General features: G+C 49.1%; 1 protein-coding gene across 17 annotated transcripts in view; it reads right to left on the bottom strand.

Moving 5' to 3' along the window:
* The window catches only part of LOC123803145 (ral-GDS-related protein-like), a 47,038-nt gene that overhangs the window by 24,978 nt on the left and 10,961 nt on the right, over positions 1–11,099 (bottom strand). For 2 of the 17 annotated variants that reach the window (XM_087860426.1, XM_087860432.1), the window contains exons 2-7: positions 9,165–9,532; positions 8,176–8,391; positions 7,695–7,798; positions 6,445–6,519; positions 4,800–6,013; positions 2,127–2,197 (exon numbers count right to left, since the gene is read on the bottom strand). In XM_087860426.1, coding sequence (XP_087716552.1) covers positions 5,971–6,013; positions 6,445–6,519; positions 7,695–7,798; positions 8,176–8,391; positions 9,165–9,532 — 806 coding nt within the window. In that variant the 3' untranslated portion in view covers positions 2,127–2,197; positions 4,800–5,970. Of the gene's footprint in view, positions 1–11; positions 2,198–4,323; positions 4,601–4,792; positions 6,014–6,444; positions 6,520–7,694; positions 7,799–8,175; positions 8,392–9,164; positions 9,533–11,099 lie in introns of those variants that run through there. The other 15 variants (XM_087860427.1, XM_087860429.1, XM_087860430.1 and 12 more) reach the window with 15 other exon arrangements.

Genomic DNA, 11,099 nt, shown 5'->3' with positions numbered 1-11,099 from the left:
GAGGGGCTCACCCTTTCCTCCTCCTCTAGTTGAGGCTGTGTGGGTCATACGGCATCAACCTGATATTTCCTGTGGGTTCTCAGAAGTTCTCTATACTTGGTGGAGTCAGAGCCCTTCAACAAGAATTGATCACAGTTACAAACCTTCGAATGAGACAGAGATGCTGAATGAATCAGCTTTCACACTCTCAGTTCTACAGGCACATTGCAGCTCTTACCTCCAAACTTACCACCGGAGATTCAAATTAGTATGCGCACATTTGAAATGTAGCTAGTGTGAGTGAGCAATGTGGTGTTATTTTAATTCGCTGAATGTTGGTGTAAAATTAATTATAAGCAGACACATGTGGCTAGAGGCTAGCACCCTGGAGAGCACAGTTCTAGAATCCAAAGATGAAAAAGAGGTCACTTGCCCTCCGCTGGTTGTTTCTTGGTTGTAGTTTGCTGGCCTGATCTGATCATTCATGTATAGGCATTTCTGGGCTCATGCACACATGACAGGCACAACTTAAGACTCTGGGACACTAAACAGTAAGGTCAACCACCAGGTCCTAGAGGAAGCGACTTACAGAAATCCCAATGTCACTGCATAGAAACAAACAAACAAACCCTAAAATATTTATGGAACCACAAAGGACCCCTAATAACCAAAACAATCTTGAGAATGAAGAACAAAGATGGAGTCCCCACACTTCCTGACTTTAAAGCATATTACAAAGCTACGGTAATCAAACAGAATGGTACTAGTATAAAAACAGGCCGATAGACCAGTGGAACAGAGCAGAGAGCCCCCAAATAAACTCACACGTACATAGATAAATGATCTGTGACAAGGGTGCCAAGATTGCACAATGGGGAAAGTAAAGGAGGCATGGAGTGAACACTGACACTCCCTAACCCAGCTGTTTAGGAGATTTGCAACAAGGGTGATGGGCACCAAGCTAAAAGCCAAGTTTTACTTTAAATTCCTATTTGCCACTGTACCTTGGGTATGGACTTACAGGATTTGAGCATTTCTCATGGTATGGTGATGTCATAAATTACATTAAATTATCGTCCTGATTCTTAACTGCTCTGGGCCATGTACAAGCAATGACCTCAGCTATGACAGCTGTTGGCCTGCACTGTCCTACATGGGGCCTCTTAGCTCTCAGAATCAGTGGACTGACCAGGAGCATGTGGACTTTCTATGTGAGTTTCACTCTAATGACTATGCCAGAGCTGGCTGTTAAATCCATCTATAGTTGTTCTGGGTTATGTGACCATTGAGGCCACCTTATAACGTGGTCAGTGTTTGGGACATGTGTACACTTCAGTACTTTGGGAGTGTACACGGATGCTGAAACCCCCCTGCTCTGTGACTAACGATCCCGTAGCTGAGTGATAAGTGCAGATCAGTAGCACAGAGCATCAGCAACGGGGATACAGGCCTAGGTCCACACTTTGACTTTCCTCCTTAGGAGGTCAAGACCTGGGACAGTCTTTTCTGCTCTATCTCCATCTGAGGAAGGGAACATTCAACAAACTTCCAGGCACAGTTGTGGTGATGGAGGAATTCGGGATTGTATGTGAAGTGTTCAGTGGTGAGGAGATTATTTTGCAAAGTTGACATTGCATTGTTCTGTGTAAATGGGAAATACCTCCTGAGGAAACACACACATACTCAATACAATCACATTTACATTGACACCACATAGACACCCCTTAGCCCTCACACATAAACCACACAACCTAAATGACCTAGTTGTTCTGGGGCCTGTAGAACATGGTCATAGTTCTTTACTGGACAGTTGGTTTCTCCCACTACACACTCAACCTTCATTCCTAGCAAGAACCCAGAATCAGGGTGGCTCTCCAGACCAAAGCAGACAAGAAAGCCCCACCTTTTTCATCACGTAGATTATTTCTCAATGAGTGATTATAAAAAAATGGAATGCTTTTATTTCCTGTTGAATTCATCTGCAATTAAAAAAATGCAAAACACTATGAGGATGGCATCATCCTAAACACTGCTGGTACAAGTCTTTTGTTCTCTCTAAGAAACCTGATGGGAACCAGTGGTTGAGTCAGGGGCCCCAAAACAAAGAAATGAAGCAAGGTTTCTATTTTGGACGAAGTCAAGCTTACCTGGGGGAGAGATGGGACCCCTTTCTCTGCCTTGTCACTGGAAAGGTCCTCCAATGGGCACTCCAGGGGGTCTGGGGGACATGGAGTAACTGTCAGGACACCGATGGTGCTGCTCAGAAATTACTCAGGGAGCTCTGATTGATGTGGACATGGGGCAAGAGGGTATGGATGTGATTAAGAGGCAAGGTGAGCTGCTGATGTCCCATCCTCCTTGGTGTATGAATGAAGGCAAAAGAGAGGAGCAGGAAGGGAGTGAAAAACAGAGCTTTTGGCTTTCTAGCTAAGTGGAATCTAATTTATGTGAAATAATCCATCTAAACAGGGTAAACACTCAAAGATACAGACATAATGAAGAGAAGGGCCACATGCACCCCAATGTTCATAGCAGCAATGTCCACAATAGCTAAATCGTGGAAGGAGCCGAGATGCCCTTCAACAGATGACTGGATTAAGCAGATGTCCATATATACAATGGAATACTACTCAGCTATCAAAAAGAATGATTTCTCAACATTTGCTGCAACATGGACAGCACTGAAGGAGATAATGCTAAGGGAAATAAGTCAAGCAGAGAAAGACAATTATCATATGGTTTCTCTCATCTATGGAACATAAGAACTAGGAAGATTGGTAGGAGAAGAAAGGGATAAAGAAAGGGGGTAAACAGAAGGGGGAATGAAGCATGAGAGACTATGGACTCTGAGAAACAAGTTGAGGGCTTCAGAGGGGAGGGGGTTGGGGGAATGGGATAGACCGGTGATGGGTAAAAGGAGGGCACGTATTGCATGGTGCACTGGGTGTTATACGCAACTAATGAGTCATCAGACTTTACATCAGAAACCAGGGATGTACTGTATGGTGACTAACATAAAAAAAAAAAAAAACATTAAAAAAAGTAATTATTGATAAGACTGTATTTATTGCCATTTGATTACTCTGGTCATCTCTTTGGTGGCATTTCCTTGATGAAACCCCCTGAATCCTCCCCTCTCATTCATCATCTTTCAAAGCTCCTGACTGGAGAAGTTCATACACCCCATGACATAATCTAAGCACAAGACTGCTGAAAAGAGCAGAGCTATCTCAGGGTCTCCAGGATCTAAGGAGTCAACCTCAGTTAGCAATTTCGGACAAGCCAGTGTAAGCGTGTGAACTGAGACCGGATGTGTAAACTGGTGAATGTTTGAGACCATGGACTTCAGAACAACATGGACTTAAAATCACCTTGACCTGCAAGGAGAGAGGGGTTTTTCTGGTCAAGGATATGGACAATTATCCTGTCACAAGAGAACCAGTCCCTGATCCATCAGGTCCGAGCCAGGGAAAAGTGGCTACCATGTATCTGACCAAGATGCGGGGGCCTTGAGGGAATTTCTGCCTTAAAAAGAACTGCGTAAGGAAATGCAGGAATGCTGAAAATCCTAGCTCATAGGTCAGCATAGATGTGAATAAACCAGGCTTAGCTGTGGCCTTAAAGTACACCTCCCGTCTTTTTCCCATACACAAAACAAGCAGGAATAGGAATCCAGAGATCATTGACAAGGATCCCAGAAGGATTCCAGTCTCAGTAAATGGTGAACCTGGAGCCCTTAGAGGGAGACTGAGGATGGCAAGTCCTGCCTGCCCTCAGACTATTTGCAAATTACCTTCCTCTGGCTTTGTCCCTTCCACATGCAGGATTTGATCTCTTTACATGTTTTTCCCCACTTAGTGCTGGTGCAATTCCAGAGATTGAACTAGAAAACTACAAGTTCTCGATACTGGGTCAAAACAAAAACAAAACAAGAACACCACGTCAACAAAGGAAGCAGGAAATAGTCCACCTTCCTTTATAGTGGAAAAAAGCGGCTCCTGTCCTGGACAGGAAGCAGTTCTGGGGAGTGTGACTCTTAAAGACTCCCACTTTCAGTGGTTGTTGCTATTTCTGTGGAAGTACCTTCAACCTCTAAATCTCAGGAGTTCTGAGGGGCTGCCTTTGCTGTTTGCCCAAATTTATTGTACTGAAATGAACCTGTCCTCTGAGTAAAGGGGATTTGGGGGTACCCTCCAGTAGCTAGGGAGGAGGACTGGCTCTTCTCCTTCCTCCCACATACAATAGCTGATGACGCTTTAAGATTCCTTAGTTCAGGAATGAATATGAGAGTCTATATCTTCTACGTTACTGTAGGAAGTAAAAGAACAAACCACACTCTCGGGCTCTAAAAGAAAAAAGGGCTTTAATATAATAATATTTGAATTTACCACTTACTATTTAAGAGAATAAATATTGCCCCCCGTCAAATAACTAAATAGATGGGAGGAAGGGATGTGGAGCACATGGGGCGGATGCACCGCAAATCCCCAGCTGCTGAGGAATCCCTGCAGGGCCACTGGACACTTGCTCAGCCCTGAGGTTGACTGCGGCCAGTTCTTCTCCTTCTTGAGTGCTACTGACCAGCTAGGACCGGGACTCCAGCTGGCAGGACAGGGTGTAGCTAAGGACAGAGGGACACCTGTGAGTTGCCCAGGAGCTTCCATTTAAGAGTCCCTGCCAGTGCTTGCCCACAGCTGGAGTCAGGCGCCCCGGCAACAAGGCCTGAGGCTGCCCAGGGAAGGAGGATCCCAGGAGTGGCCAGCAGAAAGAGTCCACCCCGAACCTCACCGACCCAGCTCCTGATGGGCCTCACCTCTCACCTCACTGAGAGACTCCATAGCCTGGAACCAGGCCCAAAAAGGATCCTCGGGCTCTAGGGTGTAATTCTTGGCAGCCACCTGGAGCAGCATGATGTCCGTCATGACTTGGTATTCCTGAGCAGAGAGAGAAGCACAGGATGTATAGGGAGCCTGGGGCGGGGGGGGGGGGGGGTAGCTGCAGGGCCTGGTGAGGGTTGAGCAATGGGAGAGGGGAACTGTCCCGGGTCCTGGCACACATGGCCACCCTCCTGCCTGCAGATTCATCCAATCCCAACCTGTTCTCAGAGGTGAGTATAAATAGCCCTTCCTACGGGAAGCTATCCTTGATGGCATTCCTCTATCCCCACTTACTAACTAGATGGGTCTTCCACTTCTTTATTATCAAACTATCCCAGTAAACGTGAGACGGAGGGGATGGAGCCAAGCAATGTTCTTCCCAGGGACATCTCTGAGGCCTACTCCCTACCCTTTCCTACAGGAAGTGACACACAACCTTATTCTTTTTCTGGTGGTTGATCTCACATCTTTGGAAAGCAGAGAGCCAAAGTCCATCAGAAGGAGCCCCCTGGTTATTACTAGCACCTTACACCCACACCTTCTAATGCTGCGTTAAGGCCAAGACACATTTGTGGGCTCTGCAAACACTGATAATGGGACTGGGATCTAGGCAAGGCTCTGGGGTCCAGAGAAAGGACACGGGGCAGATGGACTGGCTACAGATCGGGACCCTGTAGCACTACCCTCTCGGAAGACAGTAGGGGAGGCCGAAGCCTCAGGCAGGAAGGGGCTGCTGCGGCTACTGAGGTGCTTGCTGATGTGGAGGGTCCTGACTTCATTCTCCCCCCACGGGCAACCTCACCAGGGGAGGCTGAGGTCCAGTCAGACAGACTTCACGCAGCTTTGCCTTCAGGAAGCTCTGCTGCTTCACCAGTCTTCGGCACCGGGAGCCGTGTCCTAAGTGCAGCGTCCCTTCACTTATCACTGAGATGGGCAAGAGACCCCAGCTCACAAGGGCAACTGTGAGGCTGTCATGAGGGGAGGTTTGCCGAGTCCTGAGAGCTCAGGGCTCAGTACAGGGGCGCTCTGCTCCCAAACCTCCGGATTCTGGTCCCTCCCCCACAATCCTCAGGCTCACCCACCTCCAGATAGTCCTCCATTGCAATATCCAGCATCACCAATTCAGTGAGGAAAGTGCCAAGTTAGGGGACAACACCCTGTGTCATGAGCGGTAGGGTTGGGATGAGTCCCTGCTCTCTGATGCCCATGGGGACCCTCCCCTGAAAATGCTGCAGCCTCCTGGCCCACCCCAGTTTCCCACATGGAGCAGCCTAGGACCCTTAGCAGTCTCCCCTCAATTCCCTTTCCCCTCACCCTCCAAGTACATCATACTCTTTCTAATCACCTCCAGGGCCTGCTTTTAGAAAATCACAGGGTATATAGTCCTGGGCTCCTCCCCATCCCGAAACACATTCTGGATCCAGCTTTCTAGACCCTCCTGCTGGTCACTTTGAAACAAGAATTTTAGAAGCAACAGGAAGTGGAGCTGGAGTTGAAGTCCCAACTGTACTGATTTGGAGGCTTCCAGCCCTCAGGGAGAAGCCCCTCTCCTCTGACTTTGGAGGCCCTGGGCCTCAGGCACACTCACCTTCTTCTGCAGCCTCTTCTTCTGGGCTCTCTGGAGGGCCATCTCCAGGGTGGCAGATTTATTAGATGGTTGCTCCTGTAGGGCCAAGGACAAGATCCTTGAGACCGTAATACCCTCAGTCCACTTGCCCCCACCATCTTTTAATTCAGACCCTAGACATCTGACTTAAGTCAGCTGATAACTGATAAACATTATCCTTAAGCATGCCATGAGTGATTCTAGAAAAATCTCAGCTCCAACATTCTCCATGTGTGACCCTGAGCTTGCAGCCTGGCCTCCCTGAGCCTGTTTTCTCATCAGGAAAAGTGAGAATTCTACCTACCTCCCATCGTCTCCTGAGGACTCAGTATCGTATTACTATCATTATTGTTGTGGCCCTCAACCCATCCCAACCCCTTCACTGAGCAGAGCCCTGTCCTCTGGGCTTTCAAGGTTTGTACAGGTGTCCATCTGGACTAGCTGTTAACATAGAGAGACAGGGTGTCTAGGCTAGGGAATCTGGTTGAGCAGCACCTGGTTGTTCCACCCCCAATGGAATCTTCACCCCAGCCTGTCACCACATTCATGCCAAAGGCTTCCCCTCTCCAAGGAATGCTTCAGGCCATTCCCTATTTCATCCATGCAGGACCCTGTTCCCTCACACCCTTCTTCTCTTTCCAGACCTGCACCTTCCATGCTACCTTGATGACTAGTTTCCTGCTCTGTGGGTTGTCTTCAGTGCCCAGCTTTTTAAAGTTTTGAAAGCACTTCCTGAATAGAGGGAAAGGAGGCAGGACGATTGGAGGACTAATGTGGCAGGATTGAGTGCAAGTCCCTTTTATTTGAGAACCCCAAAGTGTCAAATTGCCTGGATAACAGTTTTCTCTGGGTTCCTCTGAGCACTAAGGTCTTTGTAGGACATGGGACAGAGCTCTGATGTAGGTCATCCTATGACTCCATTCCCATATTAATTGAGCAGCTCTGTTTTGGTCAATTTTGGTTTCAATTGGGCAGAGTTTAGTGGTTGTAAACACATGAAAATATTTATTCAGCTCAGCCTTGTGGGGGAACATTTAGGAAAACTGATTTCTAAAGCAGGAGACATGGTGGCCTATTCTCCAGGGAGGCTGAGAGACCCGCCTGCCAGCCCAGGTCCTGTAGTCAGGGATTGCTGCTTCCCAGGAGGTCCAAGCTGGCTGAGGGGGAAGAGGACAGGCCTCTGGGAGATCCCTCATCCATCCTGGTCCGTCCATGCAGAGAGACCGTCTCACCTGGAAACGTTCTCCCATGTCTTCTTGGGGTGGTATACTGAGACAGTCTGCAGAGCCAAGACGATGGCATTCAGGGAGTAGTAGTTCTGCAGGATTTGACAGGCCTGGGGAGGGAAGAGAATGAGCTGTCACGTGGGTAGTGGAGGCTGATTTTCTCTAGAGCTTCAGTCACCCTCAGTTTAAATCACTCCTCCTGGATGAAGCAGATGTCCAGGGACCTGCCGAAGGGCACATATAAGGCCCAAAGAGTCCCAATGCTGAGAGACAAAGGATTTTACCTCACTCCAAGGAAGAAGTCAAGGAGGAACAGAGCATCCCAACATTGGGCCATGCAAGTCACAGTCAGCCTCTGGAAGGAAGAGCCTAGGGACTGCACAGTCCCTAGGGCAAAGACCAGGGCCTTCCACCCTGAGACCTGATCAAGGGAAGAGCAGTGCCCGAGACGCAGGAGATCACCTCAGCTGGGCTTCCCGTTGCATACCTTGGCCACCTTGATCCAGTGCTCCACCACCATGGCCCTGTCCCGGGCTGTCATGCTTGGGTTGCCAAGGCAGGTAGTGATGACACACTTGGCCACACCGTTGAACTGGGCGACAGTGGCCCGGACTGTGGGTGCCAGGTGCTCACTGCCAGGCTTATTGCGCTTGGACCAGACGGAGCCCAGGCACTGATGGGGCAGCAGCTTCTTGAACAGCTCCTAGAGAACAGGGGGAGGTTTGTTCACCCAGCTATTTCACATGCAAGAGTAGTGTCCTAGATAGGGGTCACAGGTCAGAGCTAGAGCTCAGAAAGCTGAGAATGTGGCCTGAGCCTGGTTGGAGTCCCTGGATGTCACTCCATTCTTTTTCACTGAGGGGCCCAGGACAGGATGGCCCAGGAGCAAATAGAGACGAGGGAAGGAAGGAGGGCATTTGCATCCTGATCATCCTCACAAACTCCAAGCTCCACGCTGCTGTTCAAGGTGGCTCCTCCCAAGGGGGACTCTTCCCCTCCAACTATTCATCCCTCTGGTTCTACTCCCCTCTCAGATACACATTCTCACATGATAGCTACAACCACAGGTTTATCTATCTGCCCTGCACTTAAGTACACATCAGATACCTAGTAATTGATGAGGGTACTCAGCCTCCAAAACAAGTGGGTGGGCGACCCATGGACTTGACTGAACACAGAGAGCTGCCCTCCTCCCCCATGGAGACCAGGGCCTGCCCATTGGTCTCTCCATTCTGGCTCATTTCTTCTCCCTAGTACCTCCGTATCAGTGCTTATCAGGGTCTCTCGCTACAGTCCGCAGCTGGACAGTGAAAGCTTGGGGCTAAGCACCTTCATGGGTTGACAGGGTTGGGAAGTGGTGGAGCTGAGATTTGGTCCCAGACCATAGGAGTCCACATCAGGGAAAGGCAGGTGTGAGGCAGCCTACAGCAGAAGAAACGCTTGTCCCTGCCCCACCCTGAGAGCCTAACTGCTCACCGTATCCATATATGTGAGTTGCTCTGTCACAAGCCTGGAAGGGAAGTCCAGGAGGTCAGGCTTCTCCTCACCCAGCTGGTTCTTTGGGGTGACACAGCAGGAACCATCTGGGGTCACAGTGGGCTCTATGTCTATTGTCAGAGCTGGAGTGAAAATTCCTGGGAAAGCTGATGGTCCAGCTGACTGCAGCTCAGCACCCGGCACACATGGAGATGATGGGAGCATGTGTTCCAGTTCTGCAACAGCTGATGGAGGGGAGGCTGGCTCTGACACTGCAGGTGATGGTCGATGCAGAGCTGGGGTTGCCTCTAGCTCCATAGAAGGCCCTTTTTCTGGCTCTGCAACTGGAAGGAGCCCTGGAGCTGGCACTGGAGCAGGTTAAAGAGAAAGGTTCATCCACATAACTGACTTTCCATGTGCCTTTCCAAAAACAGGACATATACCATGGCCTTAAGGAGGGCACGTATTGCATGGTGCACTGGGTGTTATACGCAAGTAATGAATCATGGAACTTTACATCAAAAACTTGGGATGTACTGTATGGCGACTAACATAACATAATAAGAAAATATTAAAAAAATATATCCAATGAATTTCCAATCCATGAGCCCCATTCCAGATAGCCTTCCCAAACTGCAATCTCCCTTACCCTCTGCCTCTACAGGCTCCAGAAGTTCCCGCTGCAGCAGGAGAATGGGGGCATGGTTTTTCAGGTCCCAGGCATGGCACTTCAGATGTACAGAGCCCCCCCCCCCCCCCGCTTTACCTCAAGTCATATGTGGAGCACAGTCAGAGGCCTGGCCTTTCATTCCACATGCTACTCCCACAGCACCGTTCTTTCTGTGTGGGTCCCAGAAGATGGCCCCAGGCCACTTCCAACCCCTCTGTAGCTGTCTTTGCAGTGGTTTGCTCATCCAGAAAACCTGAATGAGTGGTTTTTCCACTTACACTCTTCACGGCCATAGGTCTAGTCTACTCCGTCTTCCATGCAGACCAGTATCAGGGCTTAAGTTTGAGGCAGATTTGTGAGTGGTCTGCTCACCACAGCTTCTATTATTGGCCCCAGTTGTGGTCAGCAGAGGTGGATACGGAAAGGGGCAGGCAGAGCAAGATGAGACCATCAAAGGGGTGGATGTTTTAGGCACCAGCTCAGCCCAGATTGTGCTCTGCTTCCCAGAGGGCTTGAAGGCCCATCCATAGCTCTTTTTGACTCATTTGCTTCTTCAGGAAGCCCCCCAAATTCAGCCCTCCCATGGAAACCAAGAGATCTGTGAGATCTATGGCTCTGAAAGTCCCTCCCCAGCCACAACCCCTGTATCTCCCACCCTGCTCTGTGGAGGCAGCAGTCTTTCCTTCTGGACCCAAAGACCGTGTTTTTACTTGTTATAGTCCATCATAATGGTACAAACACAGGTGGATCTATTCACACCTAGAGTAGGCCATGAAGATGTCACATCTAATGAACTATGGACATGGGTGCTTATGATGTGTAGAGTGACTATCTGACCCTCTGACTAAAATTGAGACCCAGACATTGTATCTACTTTGTCGACTGAGTTATCTTAGTGACTGGAAAGTGCCTGCATTACTACATGCCTAATACATATTATTGAATGAATGACTCCTAACCAGTACTTTCCAAATACTGAGTGGACCTTGGGCGGCTCTGCCTGCCCCCAGTGACTCCCTAATCTGGTCACATAAAGGACCAGTGCCAGGACCAACTAGATGGAATCTCAGAAGTCCTTTGCAAACAGGAAAACTATGAGCTTTCCATTTGCTTTTGTAAACCCAGAAGGGCCACAGGCCTGTGAGGGTTGAGGTTGAGAGCTTCTTCACTGGAGAGCGAGAACTACTAAACATGAAGATGCCCAGCATGTTCAGCAGCCTTTTCTACAGAGCCAGGCCCCAGATAAGCCCGTGCCGTGTTTTCTC

This window comes from Ursus americanus, unplaced genomic scaffold (genome assembly GCF_024610735.1).
Source record: "Ursus americanus isolate L20-20 unplaced genomic scaffold, mUrsAme1.1.p SCAF_65, whole genome shotgun sequence".
Taxonomy (NCBI): Eukaryota; Metazoa; Chordata; class Mammalia; order Carnivora; family Ursidae; genus Ursus; species Ursus americanus.
The sequence above is the reverse complement of the archived record's forward strand: the minus strand, read 5'-3'. Positions and strand labels throughout refer to the sequence as shown.